The sequence below is a fragment of the Hyla sarda genome, chromosome 3 (genome assembly GCF_029499605.1).
Source record: "Hyla sarda isolate aHylSar1 chromosome 3, aHylSar1.hap1, whole genome shotgun sequence".
Lineage (NCBI taxonomy): Eukaryota > Metazoa > Chordata > Amphibia > Anura > Hylidae > Hyla > Hyla sarda.
The window spans coordinates 163,364,266-163,385,569 of NC_079191.1; the positions used below are offsets into that span (position 1 = coordinate 163,364,266).

Consider the following 21,304-nt stretch of genomic DNA (forward strand, 5'->3'; position numbering starts at 1 on the left):
ACAACAACATCCATAGTTTCAAACGTGGCCTAAAAACACATCTCTTTAGACAAGCCTATAACATTCTCTAATTGGCCTCAACATATCCTTATAACATATCCCCACACCTCTTGTTTGAATAGTTATTGTGTAATATTATGTCTGATACTTTCTTTGTTTGTACCCCATAATTGTAAGCGCTGCGGAATCTGTAGGCGCTATAGAAATAAATAAAATAAAAAATAAATAAATGTGCGTTTCATCTTCTCCTCTCTCCCCCCTCTATAGCCCCATCAATTGGTAGCACTGAATATCTGGATCCTCCGCTACTCTTACCCATGTTATCCACCAGGATTTGTTTATTAGTTCTGCTTTTAATGGTATCCCTTGGGAATTTCAAAAAGGTATTCATCTTAGTATGGCTTGTCATTTCGCTCTGTGCCCCTCCACCTGACCATCTGATCTGCTACTTTGGTTTATTTGGCATTATATTATGTGCCACATATGGCGCTCTTTTCTTGCAATACATACATTTATGATGTCAGAACCCATTCACACCACATGCGCTATAAAAGGACTATATTGTAGCCACTTACAGAGGTCTACTTTTCTTTATCTCCTTCCCTCTCTCAATCCACTTGGCATATACAAGACTCCTTTTGAAATTGGTACAAATTCAATGCTGCAATGGTACACAAAACTGATTTTCATAAGTACCTGATCACATGCTCACAGCACGACATCAATCAACTTTGTGTTTCTTTTTTGCTTAAATACTGGTTCACCAGCTTTTCGGTTCACACTTTTTTTTTATCTTTGTGGCTGCCAGTGAGCTCCTACAGGCCATTATAAGTTTGTAATTTATAGTACAGTAGAGCAAGCTCCGATTTAAACTCTTACAGCATAATTTCAGACAGTTCCCAGTTTCCTCCATCATAGAACCGCAGTTATGATAATGTCCAGCATATTCCTATCACTCAATGCGTCTTACACCAGCAAATGCACTCTAGTCCGCTCTCCACACATAGAATGGGCCTTCTCTCCTCACCGCCGGGGTCCAGCGCTCTCTCACCGTGATGGAACCCGCTGCCGGCGCTATCTCCGTCCTGCGGCAGACAATCTGCCTGCTCGCGTCCCACATGCTTTATAGGGGCAGACCTCCCTGCATCTCCTTCAGCATCCTTGTCTGCATTTGGCCTTGGCCCTCTTCGCGCTCCAACAGCTGCTCCAGGGCACCGCACCCCCATCCTTCCCCAGGGACCCCCCCTTCTCCACATCACCAAGGGAGGAGGGGGGACCCACCGGCCACTCCGCACTCAGCCGCAGCCATTATCCCGGGCCACAAAAGAAATCACCAGGGGAGAGAGGGAAAGAGAGGTACGTTGCGAGCTGACATGCTCACATCATCCAGTTACGTGACCCAGCTGATTCCCTTAAGGGGGGGTTAAACCCCACATCTCACAACCTTAAAGGGGTATTCTGGTGGAAAACATTTATTTTTTAAATCAACTGGTGCCAGAAAGTTAAACAGATTTTGTAAATTACTTCTATTAAAAAAATGTTATCCTTCCAGTACTTATCAGCTGCTTAATGTTCCACAGGAAGTTCTTTTTTTTTCCCTTATCTGTCTGACCACGGTGCTCTCTGCTGACACCTCTATTCATGCCAGGAAAAGCCCAGAGCAGGAGAAAATCCCCATAGCAATCTATCCTGCTCTGCACAGTTCCGGACATGGACAGAGAGGTCAGCAGAGAGCACTGTGGTCAGACAGAAAATATTTTTCTCTGTAGTATACAGCAGCTAATAAGTACTGGAAGGATTGAGATTTTTTAATAGAAGTAATTTACAAATCTGTTTAACTTTCTGGCTCCAGTTGATTTAAAAAAAACAGATTTCACCGGAGTACCCCTTGAAAATCACTTTAGTGTCTTGTTGATTTGCTTTCTGGATGTAGTAAAGAATAGAATTTAAAGATCTCACCTTAAGGAAAGAAAAAAAAAAATAATAGACATTGTCAATGCATCATATGTGCCCAAATTAGTGGCACTATCCAGGAATGGCAAAACAGAGCTGGTTTCTTTCAAAAATAGCACTACACCTGTCTTTAGGTTGTGTGTACTATTACAATTTGGCTCCATTACCTTCAATGGAACTGAGCTGTAAGATCACAAGCCACATGGAGGACAGGTGTGGTGCTGTTTTCAAAGAAATCAGTTTTGTTTTTCTAATCCTGGGTGAGTACTTTAAAAATATTACTTGTCTTGCAAAAAACAAACCCTTTTATGACTACATTGACAGAAAAATAAAAAATAAAGTTATGGCTCATTCAAGGCAGAAATAACATATTGAAAAGAAGAAACCTAAATGTCGTAAAACTCTTGGTACTGTTATAAAGTACAAAATATAAAAAAAATAAATTACAATGAGCATTTTTATTTATGTATTAATTATTCAATCTAATATTTCATATTTTCACCATTCACAGGCACTTAAAATGGCTCATGTGGGAATTTCCCTGTCTGAACTAGAGGCTTCTGTTGCGTCTCCATTTACTTCCAAAATTCCAAACATTGAATGTGTTCCATTGCTCATCAAGTAAGTTTAATATTTATCTGTAAGGCGCAAAGTAAACTAATATTTCTCAGTCATTAAGGGGTTAAAAGTATTTCAAAGAATGAGTCTGTATTTCAAAGCAGAAAGGTATGAAAAATAAGTGAGGACCTACACAGCATACTGTAGACTTTACAGGATTTACAGGTACAGGATTGTTTTTTTAACCTCAGATTTGTTTTCTTTAACCCCTTAAGGACACTGGACAAAAATATACGACCTGATCCGCTGGGACTTAGCGCACCAGGACGTATATTTACATTCCGTACATAATGCAAGCACTGGAACAGTGCTCGCATCATGCACAGCAGGTTCCGACTTCTATCAGCAGCCAGGGACCCGCTGGTAATGGCGGACATCAGTGATCTTGTTGATGGCTGTCATTAACCCCTCAGATGCCATGATCAATACTGATAACAGCATCTGCGGCAGTGCGGCACTTTGAATGGAAGATCAGATCGCCCTTTGGCACTGTCATGGGGATCTGATCATCTAAGATGGCAGACAGAGGTCTTCTTCTCTGGTCTGACATTGAGAAGACCAGAGAAGAACACTGCCGATAATACTGATCAGTGCTATGTCTATCCATAGCAGTGATCAGTATTAGCAATGTAAGGATTACTACACTGTTCAAAAAAATAAACAGAACACTTAAACAACACAATGTAACTCCCAGTCAATCACACTTCTGTGAAATCCCACTGTCCACTCACGAAGCAACACTGATTGACAATCAATTTCACATGCTGTTGTGCAAATGGAACAGACAACAGGTGGAAATTATAGGCAATTAGCAAGACACCCACAATAAAGGAGTGGTTCTGCAGGTGGTGACCACAGACCACTTCTCAGTTTCTATGCTTCCTGTCTGATGCTTTGGTCCCTTTTGAATGCTGGCAGTGCTTTCACTCTAGTGGTAGCATGAGACGGAGTATACAACCCACACAGGTGGCTCAGGTAGTGCAGCTCATCCAGGATGGCACATCAATGCGAGCTGTGGCAAGAAGGTTTGCTGTGTCGGTCAGTGTAGTGTCCAGAGCATGGAGGCGCTACCAGTAGATAGGCCAGTACATCTGGAGACGTGGAGGAGGCAGTAGGAGGGCAACAAGCCAGCAGCAGGACCGCTACCTCCTCCTTTGTGCAAGGAGCCCTGCAAAATGACCTCCAGCAGGTCACAAAAGTGCATGTGTCCACTCAAACGGACACATGCTCAGAAACAGACACTATGTGGGTGGTATGAGGGCCTGATGTCCACAGGTGGGGGTTGTGCTTACAGCCCAACACTGTGCAGGTTGTTTGGAATGTGCCAGAAAACACCAAGATTGGCAAATTCGCCACTGGTGCCCTGTGTGAAAGCAGGTTCACACTGAGCACATGTGACAGGTGTGTTAAGGATCAACCAGGGGACAGGGAGAGTGAGCCCTATACTGACCCTAAAACCATCTCTCCCTGCCTACTTGCCCATCCACCCTAACCGGTGGATCAACAACTGAGCACCAGTCCCTTCCTGAATTAAAGTGTAGGGGCCTAATTAACCCCTCAAGGATGCAGCCCTTTTTCACCTTAAGGACTGAGCCCTTTTTCGCAATTCTGACCACCGTCACTTTACGAATTAATAACTCGAAAACGCTTTTACCGAATATTCCGATTCTGAGAGTTTTTTTCATGACATATTCTACTTTATTTTGGTAGTAAATTTTCGGCGTTACTTGCATCCTTTTTTAGTGAAAAATCCCCAAATTTCATGAAAATGTTGAAAATTTAGCATTTTTCTAACTTTGAAGCTCTCTACTTGTAAGGAAAATGGATATTCCAAATACATTTTATTTTTATTTACAAATACAATATGTCCACTTTATATTGGCATCATAAAATGGACATATTTCAGCTTTTTGAAAAAATTAGAGGGCTTCAAAGTAGAGCAGCAATTTTCAAAAATGTCATGAAAATTGCAAAATCTGAAGGGACAGATGTTATAGAACTACAACTCCCAGCATGGCTGGGCAGTCTAAGCATGCTGAGAGTTGTAGTTTGTCAACATCTGGAGGGCTACCGTTTGGGCACCACTGTAACAGTGGTCTCCAAACTGTGACCCTCCAGATGTTGCAAAACTACACCTCTGGGCATGCTGGGAGTTGCAGTTTAGCCTTCCTAGTGGTTGCCACAGTAAATATCCCTTTACTTTCACTTTCATTTACCCCCCCACCGTCGTTTCCCTACCTGAGCAAGGATCCAGCAGTCTCCAGCGATGATCGGGGGTCCCCAGGCATCTTTTCCTCCAGGTACCGGCCTCCATCTTCTCCCCACGTTCCCCTCGACATCCAGGGGTGGGCAGAACCCACTGTTCTGCCCTGCCATTGGTCAGAATCAGTTCTGCCCAATGGCAGGGGATAGGAGGAGATCACAGCACTGTGACCTCGCTCCTATCCCTCAGGATGATCAGGGCTGTCACTGACAGCTCCGATCATCCCTATTTTCCCGGTGATCAGCCCGGAATAGCAGAAAATCACATTTCTGAAATGACATGCAATTTTCTGCGATCGCCGACATGGGGGGTCTCATGACCCCCCTGGGCGATGTACCGGGATGCCTGCTGAATGATTTCAGCAGGCATCCCGGTCCAGTCCCCAACCGGCTAGCGGCAGGGACCGGAATTCCCACGGCGTATGCATACGCCCTGCATCCTGAGTCCTTAAGGACATGGGGTTAAAAGCACATACTAATAAATAGTCGGTCACAAACCAGAAACATAACAGGAACATACAACTCTATAGCATATAAGTTCAGAGGACACAGATTAATGAGCAGCACAGAGGACACTATCAGCGGACATTAACAGAGAATACTATGGATCAGCGGACAAGAACAGAGGACTCAGTGGTGGTGAACAGAGGACACTATAGATCCGTGGTCATGAACAGAACTCCAGAGATCCGAATAAAGAACTAATAAACATAGAGTTCAAAACAGCAAACAGAAAAATGGATAAGTCAACAGACTTTAGGAGCAGACAGGAATATAGCATAATCCCCCAGAACATCCAGAAGACACGAAGTCCCCAAGGACCAGAAACAGGGATCTATCGCTAATCAGGAATATACACATTCATTATGCAAACCTCCAATAGACACGAAGTCCCCATGGACGAGTAATAGGAAAGCCAGATACACAGGAGATATATATATATATATATATATATATATATAGATATAGATATAGATATAGAGAGAGAGAGCGAGAGAGCGAGAGAGCGAGAGAGCGAGAGAGCGAGAGAGCGAGAGAACACTGTTCACACTGAACACAAACTGGACACTCCCCTCCACTATAGGAGTAGCCATTAAAAATAAATCCAGATAGACTACTGACCAGCAGCACACTCTGCAGTGTGGTCAGGATGCTGGCCCAGTAGGAAAACAGAAATATAAAATACAGAACTTAGCAAATACAGTGAACAGAAATATAGCAGAAAAATTACAAATCCTAAAGCCAACTATAAAAACAAACACTGTTTAAAATCCACTAAGACCATGACAAAGTGTATGCTAAAACAGAGACAGTAGATAATGGCTCAAATAAGAAGTGTTTCAACCAGCCTGCATTAGCAGCATAGCCAGCATGTTAGCAGCTAGACATCAGGAAGTCCATCAGTAAATGAAGTCAGGATGAAATTAAGTCAAGATCTCACTCACCAGCCCAGAGGCTAGGCTGAGCTGACTATAAATAGACACACCCTAAAGGCTATTGGCTGACAGAGGCTGAAAAAGCCAGAGAAATTAACTATTCCCTGACCAGGAAACATAAAACTGTTCACACACAGCAAAACCAATAGCTGTGTGTGAACACAGACCAGGATAGACATGACAGATGTGACAGAGTATGGAGGCACCATGGAGGACATTCTGCTGCCTGCAACATCCTCCAGCATGACCAGTTTGGCGCTGGGTCAGTAATGGTTTGGGGTGGCATTTCTCTGGAGGCCACACTGTCTCCATGTGCTTGCCAGAGGAAGCCTGACTGCCATTAGGTACCGAGATGAGATCCTCAGACCCCTTGTGAGACCATATTCTGGTGTGATTGGCCCAGGGTTCCTCTTAATGCAAGACAATGCTAGACCTCATGTGGCTGGAGTGTGTCAGCAGTTCCTGCAAGAGGAAGGCATTGATGCTATGGACTGCCCCTACCCCCCACCCCACCCCACCCCGTTCCCCAGTCCTGCATCCGATTGAGCACATCTGGGACATCATGTCTCGCTCCATCCACCAACGCTACGTTGCACCACAGACCGTCCAGGAGTTGGCAGATGCTTTAGTCCAGGTCTGGGAGGACATCCCTCAGGAGACCATCTGCCACCTCATCAGGAGCATGTCCAGGTGTTGTAGGGGGGTCATATGGGCATCTGGAGGCAACACACACTACTGAGCCTCATTTTGACTTGTTTTAAGGACATTACATCAAAGTTGGATAGGCCTAGATAGGTCATCACGCCCCCTGCCATAGACTTGCATTAAGGGGTCTGGCCGTGATGTCACAAGGGGCGGAGCCATGACATCACACTGCTCCGTCCCCTGTAGCGCCCATCATTACGCACTGAGCGAACTCGCTCTGTGCAGCAATTATAGCGCAGTGCCGCAGCAGCGGGACCCCGGTGATATGACATCTTGTCCCCTATCCTCTGGATGTCTAGGGGCGGAGTACCCTTTAAGGCCCAAATGGGCTGAGTCATTAAGGGGTTAAAGGGGTACCCCGGTGAAAATTATTATTTTTTTAAATCAACTGGTGCCAGAAAGGTAAACAGATTTGTAAATTACTTCTATTTAAAAATATTAACCCTTCTAGTACTTATCAGCTACGGTATGCTCCACAGGAAGTTCTTTTCTTTTTTCAATTTCTTTTCTGTCTGACCACAGTGCTCTCTGCTGACACCTCTGTCCATATCAGGACTGTCCAGAGCAGGATAGGTTTGCTATGGGGATTTGCTTCTGCTCTTGACAGTTCCTGACATGGACAGAGGTGTCAGCAGAAATGAAATAAAAAAAAATAAAAGAACTTCTGAGCAGCATACAGCAGCTGATAAGTACTGTAAGGGTTAAGATTTTTAATTAGACGTAATTTACAAATCTGTTTAACATTCTGGCACCAGATAATTTAAAAAAAAAGTTGTTTTTCGCAGAAGTACCCCTTTAAGGCCAAAATTGACTGTACTTAACGGGTTAAAGAGACTGGGCCTTAACATTGATCTTTGGATATGGATCAATGTGTGATCTGCGCCAATTTCAACCAAATGTTCTGTTTAGTATTAATCTATTTATTATTGATACATTTTTATCAAGAGTCAGGCTGGGTTCACACCACATTTTGTTAAATATGGTTCCCGTATACGGCTGGGAGGAGGGGGGGGGTGGGGCTTAATCGCGGCGCCCGCACTCGGGAACCGTATTTAATGCATGTTTATGAGCCGACTGGAGTTAACCACAGCCTCTGGTCGGCTTCGTTTTCGGCCGTATGCGGTTTCCCGACCGCAGGCAAAAACGTGGTTGACCGCGTTTTTGCCTACGGTCGGGAAACCGCATACGGTCGAAAACGAAGCCGACCGGAGGCTGCGGTTCACTCCGGTCGGCTCATAGACATGCATTAAATACGGTTGCCGAATACGGCTGAGTGCGGCGCCGTGATTAAGCTCCGCCCCCCTCCTCCCAGCGGTATACGGGAACCGTATTTAACAAAACGTGGTGTGAACCCAGCCTTATACAGATTTACAGTTTTATGCTTAACATTTGCTGACTCCAAAAGTTTAGTGTTATGGTGTATGTACAAACCAAATTGAGCGATTTTCTGTAATAGTTAAAATAAATGTTCTGTTTTTCCGCAGGGAAGGTCGAAATACTCTTGTTACATCATTCTCCATCTTCAAATTCTTGACCATGTTTCAGTTCATTGGAATAGTTTGCATATTATTTCTTTTTTGGGTATGATTTCTTCTTTTATTACATTTTTCCAACATGGATGCAATGTTAGTTAAGAAAAAAAAAATTTTTTTTTTTTTTTTGCTATATCTGCCAAATTTGCTTTGTCTTTCACATAGATGTGCTAAAATGCCATGAGGTTCAGAATACCAAAAAGAGGGTCCAGTACCGAGATTAAAACTGACATTTATTAGGTACCAATTAAAAACCAACATTGGTTGCTTATGGAAGAATGCCTTTTGATATGGGTATGGGGTATAGGGCATTTTGTCTGTAATATGTAAAGATAAAGTTTCAATTATCATGGTGCTGCACATTTTCCCTACTAAAGCAAGGCTCTATTAAGTGTTCCAAAGCAGTGGTAGTGTATTCACTTATATGCAACTTTTTAGTCCCCTTTACCATGGAACCATTTTAAATTGGAGGGGCTCATTGGCTCCATGGGTGCTTGTTGGGCCCCTGAGTATGGCTCATGAAATCTGTGCACCCTCCATTTGCTGGCCTCATTCACAGAGCCGCTTGATTTCTTTTGTTTATTTCCTGTAGTTCTGTATTTAATCTTAAATACATATACCATCTTGATTAACGAGAATATTATTTAATTGTAATGGTAGCTTTATTTTAACAGTTCCCTTATGGTGTTAAGTTATAGACCATACCATATGGATGTTTTAGATGCCTTCTTAATTGAAGAAGGGGTTACTAACGTAGAATTTAAAGGGAAACTGAAAGCCTGTTCACCCGCACTAAACCCAATTCACTGCATTATAGTGCAGGTGAACCAGCAGTAAAACGAGGGGTCACTCACTTAAATGGTCCAGCCGTTTAAAAGTTATGGCTCCCGATAGCTGCATTGCTAAATGTCTTCAGTGCGCAATGATGGTGGGGAGTAGGCTTGTCAAGCTTCCCTGCCTCCTCGCTATGCTGCACAATGCCCACAACTGATATGCATATTTATTTTCTGACTTTCACGTCCTAGTAGCGTGTGGGTGAACAGACTGTCAGTTTCCCTTTTATGATAACAGTTCCTGTCATCTAAATTGGAAAATGGGTTTAACATAATATTTCTGGTGACCCACAGTGGTGAAAGGGGTAATGGTATCACGAGTACAAAGGTCACCTTTGTGTTTCATATTTTGACTTTTAGGTAGAAAGGGAGCTTTAAAGCGGTACTCCGCTGGAAAACATTTTTTAAGTCAATTGATGCCAGAAAGTTAAACCGATTTGTAAATTACTTCTATTTAAAAATGTTAATCCTTCCAGTACTTATCAGCTGCTGTATGCTCCAGAGGAAGTTCTTTTCTTTTTGAATTTCCTTTCTGTCTGACCACAGTGCTCTCTGCTGACACTTCTGTCCATTTAAGAAACTGTCCAGAGCAGAAGAGGTTTGCTATGGGGATTTTATCCAACTCTGGACAGTTCCAGACATTGACAGAGGTGTCAGACTGTGGTCAGACTGAAAAGTAATGTAAAAAGAAAAGAACCTCCTCTGGAGCATACAACAGCTAAAAAGTACTGAAAGGATTAAGATGATTAAATAGAAGTAATTTACAAATCTGTTTAACTTTCTGGCATCAGTTAATTAAAAAAAAATATCTTTCCAGCGGAGTACCCATTTAAGGGAGGGTAAAAATCTGTTTAACTTTCTAGCTTCAGTTAATTAAGATACCTCCCTTAAAGCACCCCTTTAAGGGAGGTATCACTAGAAACAATTGAACATTTATTATTAGATCACTTCATTTTTAGATCCATTTATCATAAAAACCTCATATTAAATATAACTCATGGGGACAATATTTCACAAGCAAGTCCCCATCTGCTTTACCAAAATCTTGCTGTAAACAAAATAAAACAAAGTCACTGATGGGTTTGTTTCTCTAGGAAATGCATAAAGGAAATGCTGGTGGTTTATATTATATTGCGGTCATACTGGTGACCATTATCATAAATATAGATGGATCTATACACTGGTTGTGGTGTCGATTACTAGGAAACCACCAAAACCAGTTGATGTTCTGTGTTAATGCAAAAATTACAAATAAAAGCTCAAATTTCTGGATGTTTTTTTGAATTATATTTATTTTCTCTCAGAAACAAACCCTTCTTGGAAACTACCAATACCTCATGCAAGATTTGGCTATCAACATAACAGTTACCCTGACAAGTAAGTGTATTTCACCTGTCGTGTAGTTGTTTTCATGCGTGTAGCTGCCATTTTGGACATATGCTAATATTTTTTACAGTTTTTTAGTTTACAAATAAATGTTTCTTTCTTTCTCTAGTGAGTTTAAACCATCCATCCCCAAAGTTGGCTCCTTACAGACCCTCTGGACAGCTCCTCTCTCCTCCTTTATTACTCTCCATTTTTATGCATCTTGCTTTTAGTGTGATTGTCCAATCCACCGCTTTCTTTCTGCTTCTACAACAGCCATGGTTCGATGAAACAGATGTTTTCAGGTAAGTTTTGTTTATTTAAACCCCCCATGGATGTCACTATTTACAATATATACTGTAGCTATACAGAGTTATTATTTTGAATTTAACATTTGTATTGTGGATGATTTTGTCATATTGGATATATAGAAAATTATATTTATCATACCATGACAGCTTTACAGAGATATATGCCAGAGAGAACATAATAGGCTGCTATATTTGCCTTTACCTTTGGTAGATGAGCAGGTAATGCACATGGCTTTGACTGTTGCTCTCTGGCATAATACAACCTTAAAGGGGTACTCCGCCCCTAGACATCTTTGGATAGGGGATAAGATGTCAGATTGCCGCGGTGCCACTGCTGGGGGCCCCCGGGATCCCCGCTGCGGCACTGCGCTATCATTACAGCACAGAGCGAGTTCGCTCTGTGCGTAATGACGGGCGATACAGGGGACGGAGCTGCGTGACGTCATGGCTCCGCCCCTCGTGACATCGCGGCCCGTCCCCTTAATGCAAGTCTATGGCAGGGGGCGTGACGACCGCCGCGCCACCTCCCATAGACTTGTATTGAAAGGGGCGGGCCGTGACGTCACGAGGGGCGGAGCCGTGATGTAACGATGCTCTGGCCCCTGTATTGCGTGTCATTACGTGCAGAGCGAACCCGCTCTGTGCTGTATGTAATGATAGCGCAGTGCCGCAGCAGGGATCCCGGGGATCCCCAGCAGCGGCACCGCGGCGATCTGACATCTTATCCCCTATCCTTTGGATAAGGGATAAGATGTCTAGGGGCGGAGTACCCCTTTAAGACATTTGTGGCTGGGAGATGCCCATGTCCAACGGTTCTCAGGCCCTAGACCGTATGCAATACTCGAATGAAGATCTGAGGAGAATCTTGGACATAAGAAGAAATAGACAATTTTTTATGGTGCTCCCGCTGCCAATAGGATCGATTACTAGACAGATATGATAAAATAACAAAGTATTTATTATATTATACTGAGGCAATATGTTTTAAAGGTAAGACCTCTTCATCAGGTCCTTAAAGGTCCATGACAGGTCAGGCTACCTTCTCCTTTAGATCCACCAAGGTCCATGACAGCTTTATGTCATTTGCAGATTATAATTACTAATGTTGAAAGAACTGAGACAAAAATATTGTCTCAGTATCATGAAAACAATTCTTTTTATAAATACAATGTATTTGTAAAGTCTTGAGACCCTTTCATTTTGCTAATTTATTAAAAGGGAAAAACTTAAATATTTCATTAACAAAAAGTATTTTAATTAAGACCCTTTACTCGGTACTTAGTTGAAGCCCCTTTGGTAGCGATTACAGTCTCCAGTCTTCTTGGGTATGAAACCAAAAGGTGCGCGCATCTGAATTTAGAGACTATCTTCTCTACAGGGTTGTCCTTCAGCCACTTCTGTGTTGTTTTGGCTGTGTGCTTAGGGTCATTGGGGAAAATTTACCAAAACCTGTGCAGAGGAAAATTTGACCAGTTGCCCATAGCAACCAATCACTTATTTTGCTTCTTTCATTTTTGAAAAGGCATCTGAAAAATAAAAAGAACAATCGGATTGATTTCTATGGGCTGGTACACTATTCCTCTGAACAAGTTTTGATAAATCTCCCCCATTGTCTTGTCAGAAGATGAACCTTTAGCCCAGTTTTAAGGCCAAAGCACTGTGGATCAAATTGTTATGCTGCCACCAGCATGCTTCACTGTAGTGACATATTGGGCAGGTGATGAGCAGTGTCTGGTTTCCGCCAGAATTGGAAATGAGGCCAAAAACTTCCATCTTCGTTTTATTAAACCAAGGAATCTTTTTTCTCAAACTCCAGGTTGTTTTCATGTATTTTTAACTGAAGTGAGGCTTCTTTCTGGCAAATATAGCCTAGATTTGTGGAGTTCTGCAGTGATGGTTGACCTTCTAGTTGTGTTTTAAATCTACACACAGAATCTTTAAAGCTTGCCCAGAATGACAATTGGGCTCTTGGCCACTTCTCTTACCAAGGCTTTTTTCCTCTGATAATTTAGTTTGGTTGAGTGATTGCTCTAGGAAGAGTTTTTGTAGTTCCAAAATTCTTCCATTTAAGAATTATGGAGGATGCTGTGATCTTAATAACTTTAAGCAGAATTCTTTTTACTCTCCTCCAGATATTTGTGATCACACAATCCTGTCTCTGAGCTCTACAGGCATTTCTTTTTAACACATAGCTTGGCTGTATATAGATGTAGTTGAGACTTTATATAGATGTAATTGGGATTTAAATGTACCTAAAGCCTGATTTCCAGTTTAATAGAATAAAACTTAAATGGACACTGTCATTAAAATTAATTTTTGCTATTGCACTCCTTATGGTAAATAAAAAAAAATGTGCTTTGTTTAAAAAAAATGAAGTTTTCTATGTTTTATTTGTGTTTAAAAAAAAGCTGCCAATAGGTGTCTCCCTACTTGTCCAGAGCACATTTCCCCCTATCTCTTGCACAGACTTTGGACTCCTGCTGGCCAGGCAGAAGTCCAAAATAAGGAAATGCAGTCTGGAGAGCTGAGTGGGGTATGTGCAGCCTTAGCAATCATAGCTCATCTCACACTGAAACTCTTTTATTATAAAAATACAAAACATCACAAAACAAAAAAACAAGTTCAATTGACTGTAACAAAATTAACAAAACTGAATATAGAAACAAACTATCCGTCTCAAAATAACAACTTAAACCTTCCTTACCGTCCCTGCCCAGAAAAAAAAAATATTATTTCCTACAGTCCAACACACACACATCTTATGAACATAAAGAAAGCTTTCCTCGCTGTGGTCAAAACTAAAAATATTCAAATTAGGAAACATAACCCCATCCCCCCAATTTTTCTTTTCTTTTTTCCTTTTTTCTTTTCTTTTTTTTTTTCTTCTTCCCATAACAAAGCAAAAATATTGCTAACTGTCTTAACTAAAACAATCCAACTTGGAAAAGGAATTTTTTTTTCCACAACCATCCCCACATACCCACTAACAAAAATGAATCCACACTAGGACACCAACATAAACATAACAAAGAAAATCACAACATCAAGCACACGTAACTAAAGGAATGAATACTCTTAACACTTTACCTTAATAACTATACTATAATAACTAAAAACTGGTCCGACTGCCAAAATAACTATGACATAGAAAAAAACATACAAAATTTACATAACGCAATAACACAGAAAAACAACCTATACTAAACTATCCCATCACCCACCACCCCCTCTGGACATGGGTCAGAGTCCATAGATCACAGTTTTGTCCACTTTTTGTCCATACCAGACCCATACCAGACCTCAAAAATGATACCCACCGCAAAGAGTCCAGTCCTGGGTGCACCCACCCTATATTAAAGGGACAATAAAGGAGGAAGTGGTCCATGCTTTCCAGTATGTCCCCGCACTCTTCTCAGGGACATCCCCGGTCATCAGAGTTCCTGTACTTCAGGTTGTCCCTTACTTATAGCTTCCCCTGAAAGCAGCGCCAGGCCAAGTCCCAAAACTTCTGGGGGATCCTTTTCATGTTTAAAAGATACAACCTCACCCTCAGATCCCTACCTGGGCAGTCCCTGAGCGCCAGAGGCTTCTGGAAGTGGACACTTACATTGATGTGATCTAAGGTGATACAAGGTGCTCAATTCCAAGTGCAGTTGTGCACCTACGTTGGAGTGGAGGAACTGCACCTATGGATCACAATGTGATTTCACAACTGTGATTAATGTAAACAATGACATTAGCTAACCCTCAAAACTGATGTAAATTTAATTTGGGTAGAAGAAACAGGCATGGTGGCACATCTACAATATTGTATAATGATCTGATTGCTTTTCAGCATAATATCAAAAACTAACAGGTTGTTAGTATACATTTTTGATCAAAAAGTACAAGTCCACTCGCCACGTCAAGGCCACCTATTTAGAGTGGGTCCCTAACGTCCCTTGCATAAAATGGTGTAGCACTGGGCGGCGCCCACCACCGCCGCAACACGACACCAGTGCCCATGGGGGGAACGACCCACTGGCAAAGCGGCCCCAATGCCACTCAAACCAGTCCATGGGTCGCACCTCCCCACAGACACAGCGCCACGGCAGCAACGGATGCCGCACAGCACCACACCAGTGTGAACAAGGTGTAACAGCACATTCACCAAGCTCTCCCAGTCAGACTGGGAGGCTGCTAGGAAAGAAATGGCCCTTGTGTAGCTAACTACTACTTATTTAGGGTTGGGCTGAGGGGGTGGGGAAGAGTGCAGACACATGTTCAAACAAAAAAAAAGAAGGGGATAGAAAACACAGTGTGAATTTGGGTAGAAGAAACAGGCATGATCGCGCATCTACAATCTTGTATAATGATCTGATTGCTTCTCAGCATAATATCAAAAACTAACAGGTTGTTAGTATACATTTCTGTTCAAAAAGTACAAGCCCACTCGCCACGTCAAGGCCACCTATTTAGAATGGGTCCCTAACGTCCCTAGCATAAAATGGTGTAGCACTGGGCGGCGACCACCACCGCCGCGACACCAGTGCCCACGGGGGGAACGACCCACTGGCAAAGCGGCCCCAATGCCACTCAAACCAGTCTATGGGTCGCACCTCCCCACAGACACGGCGCCACGGCAGCAACGGATGCCGCACAGCACCACATCAGTGTGAACAAGGTGTAACAGCACACTTACCAAGCTCTCCCAGTCAGACTGGGAGGCTGCTAGGAAAGAAATGGCCCTTGTGTAGCTAACTACTACTTATTTAGGGTTGGGCTGAGGGGGTGGAGAAGAGTGCAGACACATGTTCAAACAAAAAAAAGAAGGGGATAGAAAACACAGTGTGAATTTGGGTAGAAGAAACAGGCATGGTCGCACATCTACAATCTTGTATAATGATCTGATTGCGTCTCAGCATAATATCAATGTGCACCACTTCTGTTTTCTACCCGAATTCACACTGTGTTTTCTATCCCCTCCTTTTTTTTGTTTGAACATGTGCTGCACTCTTCCCCACCCCCTCAGCTCAACCCTATATAAGTAGTAGTTAGGTACACAAGGGCCATGTCTTTCCTAGCAGCCTCCCAGTCTGACTGGGAGAGCATGGTAAGTGAGCTATTACACCTTGTTCACACTGGTGTGGTGCTGTGCGGCGTCCGTTGGTGCCGTGGTATCGTGTCTGCAGGGAGGTGCGACCCATTGACTGGTTTGAGTGGCATTGGGGCCGCTTTGCCAGTGGCTCGTTTCCCCCCCCCCCCCCCCCCGTGGGCACTGGTGTCGCGGCAGTGGTGGTCGCCACCCAGTGCTACGACATTTTATGCTAGGGACGTTAGGGACCCACTCTAAATAGGTGGCCTTGACGTGGCGAGTAGGCTTGTAATTTTTGATCAAAAATGTATACTAACAACCTGTTAGTTTTTGATATTATGCTGAGAAGCAGTCGGATCATTATACAAGATTGTAGATGTGCACCACGTCTGTTTTCTACCCGAATTCACATGATGTAAAATTGAGACATTAGCCAATATATCCTTATATGAAGGACACACTTGAGCCCGCACACCACGCCAAGGTTTCTCAAATGGTGCGGGTCCTATCAACTAACCTACCTGGCCAGATAAATAAAACCAGGAACCAAATTATGGCAGCCATAGGCCCGACTTGCAGATTGCTCCTCATTCACCTCCAGTGTGAATCTAAGCACACATACAATGGGAGGGAGTAGACAAGCTACAAGCCCCACCCTGGTTGGTTCCTTTATAGCAGGCCTCACAGGTGAAACTCTAATGCTACCCAACAAGATAAAAGGGTGCATTAGTATAAGCCCTAAGCAAAGACATAACGGCTTATATTTGCATGAACATGGTTATAGTAGGAAAACTCAACCCCAAGTGCAGCTGTGCACCTTTGCTGGGGCGTAGGTCCTGCACTTGTAAACCGTTGCTAAGGGCGATCCCTAGCAAAAATTACATACAATGGAGGATGCCTGCAAACGGTCACAAGTACCACAATGGCATCCTGACACCAGATAAATGTGTATGTGGATGTGTTAAACATGACTGACTTTAAACAAACACTTACATTGATGTGATCTATGGAAGTGGGTCAACAGAACTCGTTTGTCAAGGAACTGCCTTGACTGCGTCCCGATCGCCCACATTCCCAGACCCCACCAACGTATCACCTTCAGAGTCGGGGTAGTGTAAGCCGGAAGATATCCATGGGGTGTACGAGGTCCTTCACTCGCCCTCCTCTCTCCCATTCCTGGAAGAAAGGCCAAAACCATTCCCTGCTGGAGAGCTCCCACAGAGGAGCCCTCTCTTTCCAGAGGTTTGCGATGTTAGCTTTCAAGAAGGTGTTCGTAAAGAACACCACCGTGTTTACCATAGATAAACCCCCTAGTCTACGCGTGCGGTATGTAACCTCACTCTTGACTATGTTCATCCTGTTTCCCCATAACAGTTGGAAAAACAGCCTGTAGACCCTAGTATAGTAAGCCTCTGGCAAGATACATACACTGCCCAGCTAGATAAACAAGGGGAGCAGGTATGATTTGATCAGGTGTACCCTTTCCCTGATGGTCAAAGACCAACCATTCCACAGGTTAACCCTCTGAGTGGCATCCTGGAGCTTACCATCCCAGTTTTTGGTGGGTTAATCATCCTGGCCGAATGTGATGCCTACGACTTTTGCTGATTCTTGGGGTCCTGGAAGGGTGTCCGGGAGATCAAACGTGGGATCTCCCCCTCTCAGCCAGAGACTCTCACACTTATCCCGGTTGATCTTAGACCCGGAGCCTCCGAGTAGCGGTCCACCTCCGACATCACCACATCGACCTCCTCTCTCGAGGAGATGAAAATAGTGACATCGTCAGCGTATGCCACCACTCTCTGGGCGACAGCCGGCTCTGCCAGACTCATCCCGACTCCCGCCAATAGTCCGCGACTCACCCTTCTAAGGAAGGAATAGATCGCGAACACATATAAGAGCGAGCTCAAAGGACAACCCTGACAGAATCTGGACCCAACCTCAAAAGAGTGGCCAGACCAGCCGTTCATCAGCGGGAAACTCTCTGCCCCTGCATGCAAGATCTTATGCCAATTAACAAAAGTACTCGGTAAGCCATAGCTCAGGAGGACGGACCAGAGGTACTCGTGGATCACCCGATCAAATGCTTTGGCGTGCTCCAAGGACAGCCAGTACTCCTTCCAGAGACCTGCAGAGCTCCTCTCCACTGCCTCCCTGACACTAAGGACTGCACTTAAGGTACTTCGGCCATGAACAGTGCAGTGCTGGGCCTCCGAAAGGAGCTGGGGCGCAAACTTCTCCAACCAATTAAACAGTATCTTAGCCAGAAGCTTCCTGTCCGAATTGAGAAGAGCTATGGGCGTCCAATTCTCAATACGAATGGGATCTTTACCCTTTGAGAGAAGAATCAGGGCTGACCTCCTCATTGACTTCGGCAGAGTGCCCAAGGAGAGACCCTCAGTCAAGAGGGGAGCTAAAGACGCCTTAAAGGTCCTGTACCACTCAGACGTTAAGACATCCGGACCTGGCGACTTCTTAGGGGCAAGCCCCTCGATCGCCAGTCTCACTTCCTCTTCCCTGATCTCTTCTGCCAAAATGCCAAGAGAGGGGTCTACCCCTGGCTTAGGAATGGCTTCAGGCAGGAAACCAGACATCACATCCCGATCCATATCCTTCCTTCCCAAGAGGTGTGAGTAGAAGGATCGGACGACCTCCAAGATTCCTGATCTTGACTGATTCAGAGATCTTGTACTATCAATCAGTCCTGAAATTACTTTACTACTTACTTACATCTTGCAGTTTCTGTAAGGGTCGGGCGAGCGGTACCTCCCATAATCCCTCTCAAAAACCAAAGATGCGTGCCTATTGTACTGAGACCTCATTAGCAAGGACTTCACTCTGGAGATATCCTCTCGGCTACCTCCAGTCGAGACGAGAAGTTTGAGTTTCCTCCTCAGACCCTGATACAGGCGATACCTATTCAGGGACCTGAGGCTCCAGAGCTGGCAGAAGAAACCCGCAACCCGCTTTTTGAATATCTTCCACCACTCTGACTTACTACTACATAGGTCCAGTAAAGGAACCTTACTCTGAGAAAATCCTCAAAGGACTGTCTTACCTCCGCTTCCTCCAGGAGGGACGAATTCAACTTCCAGTAACCTTTACCCATTTGGGGGTTCTCTGAAACATTCAAGGAAAACAAAATCATACAGTGATCATAGAACTCCCCCTCAACCATGAACACTGTGGAAGAGACGACTTCCTCCTTTAAATAAAACCTGTCTAACCTAGACCTGCAGCTAACTCGATGAAAGGTGAAGCCCACATGGCCTGAGGGCTCCGGATGTGGGCATCCTCTAGGTGAGCTTCCCTAACTATATTATTAAGGGCCACACATTCATAAGTCAGCGGATTATTGGAACCTCTCCTATCCTGGGACCTCGTGACATTATTGAAGTCCCCTCCAAAAATCACTTGCCAACTTGTAAAAAGAAAGGGCTTAATCTTCATAAAGAGATCCTTACGGCCCCACCTGGATTGTGGGGCATAGATGTTAATGAGCCTGAGCATTTAGATCAGGCACCTCCCCATTTCTAATTCAATAACCCGTCGGCATTCAACTGGAGTGGTAAAAAGGACTGCCACTCCACTATACGGCTAAGCCGCAAGAGACCAGTGGGAGGGACTGCGCCTCCACTCTCTTCTGGCTTTTACCAGAGAGGCTAGATCTGACAACCTGGTCTCCTGTAAAAAGAAAATGTCGGCTTCAACGAGGCCGAGAAAATCAAAGGCTGCAAATCTAGACGCATCAGACCTTATGCTGGCACAATTAATAGATGCCAACGTCAATGGGGTGAGTGCCGCCATACAGGGTGATTAAATTAGAGAGCCACACCCTTTACTTTTGTTTTTCCTTCTTTTTTCTCCCTCATCCCCCGAAGAAGATGAGAGGGCAGGGCCACTCTTTGATCTTTTTTTTCGACTCAGATAGATCCCTTTTATCACCGTCTCTGTCCTGCCCCGGTCCTCGACAAGACAGGGCCCAGTTCCCCTCAGAGGCTCTTTCTCCCTAGGCACCCCGCCCTCACCTTCTCCCTCCAAGGAGGAGGAGGAGATGGTATTGAGGACGAGGTACCGGTTTGACAAGTCAAGCAGAGGGGGGCAGTCAGACTTCCGTTTTGGACCTGAGCCGTTACAGGGAACAGAGGGCTCTGACCTCTTCTTTCTCCATTTCCTTTTGCCCTTATCTTTCTTTTTGGCCCTCAGCCCACTCTCCTCATCCACACTTTCATACTGGGAGAAATCGGAAGGGTCGGCCTCATCCAGCACATTCTCCTCCAGGGCTTCAGCGGTTACAGGGCCAGCTTCAGGAGCAGGGGCCGGAGCTACCCCCGTCACCTTGGCACTCTCCAGCTCCACATACACAGGTGGTATCGGATCTGCCTACTGGATGCGGCCAGATGACCCACCCCACCACACAAAGCGCAGACCTGCACAGTACAGGCTGCGCTAAAGTGGGTGGAGCTGCCACACCCGTGACAGACCTTAGGCTGCCCCTGGTAAAAGACCTGGATCCTATCACATCCAAGGAAGGCGGTTGACGTAATTTGGGCAACCGTGCTCCCTAACGCTAGAGTTTGACCAGAAGAGTTCGGGATGCTCTGAAACTGACATCAAGCTGGGATGGACCGTAGGGGTGAATCAGGGCAAAGATGTCACTTGCCTTGAATTCCATCTGAAGGAGGATCTCAACCACTTTTGCGCGAGGTGGGCACGCATCCTTGCCCCTCCAAATCAGACGGACCACATTCCTACGGTTATTGTCCTGCCCGGTTGTCGGGAGGGACCAAACCACTTCCCCATTCTGCTCTCGGAAAGCCCCCAAACCATGCCTCTCTATCCAGAAAGACAGGTCCACCTCACCCCTTCCCTCTACCATGCTCGACCTGTCGCCCCTGCGTAGAGCCTCCAGGAGGCGCTGTTGCAAGTGGCCACCAGAGCCGGACGGGGACCCCACTGAACCCCCGGCAGCGACATTGGCATAGCTCCTAGGAGCAGTCACTACCGGGGGGGGCAGCTGAACCAGACCCAGACCTAGCCCTAGAACCACTAACACCAACATTCACACCACTACTTTCATCATCTTTATTACCATCCATACCAGACTTCCCATTCATATCACTACTACTCTCACATACACTCCTTACATCCACAACACTACTACACCCATCATTCTCACATCTTGAACTCTTAGCATCCTGCCTAACAAATTCTG

The 21,304-nt window shown here is 44.6% G+C and overlaps 1 protein-coding gene across 2 annotated transcripts in view; it reads left to right on the forward strand.

Moving 5' to 3' along the window:
• Nucleotides 1-21,304, forward strand: part of LOC130361843 (probable cation-transporting ATPase 13A5) — a 179,940-nt gene that overhangs the window by 147,117 nt on the left and 11,519 nt on the right. For both annotated transcript variants that reach the window (XM_056565410.1, XM_056565411.1), the window contains exons 23-26: nucleotides 2,465-2,574; nucleotides 8,459-8,555; nucleotides 10,644-10,716; nucleotides 10,835-11,009. In XM_056565410.1, coding sequence (XP_056421385.1) covers nucleotides 2,465-2,574; nucleotides 8,459-8,555; nucleotides 10,644-10,716; nucleotides 10,835-11,009 — 455 coding nt within the window. The remainder of the gene's footprint in view (nucleotides 1-2,464; nucleotides 2,575-8,458; nucleotides 8,556-10,643; nucleotides 10,717-10,834; nucleotides 11,010-21,304) is intronic.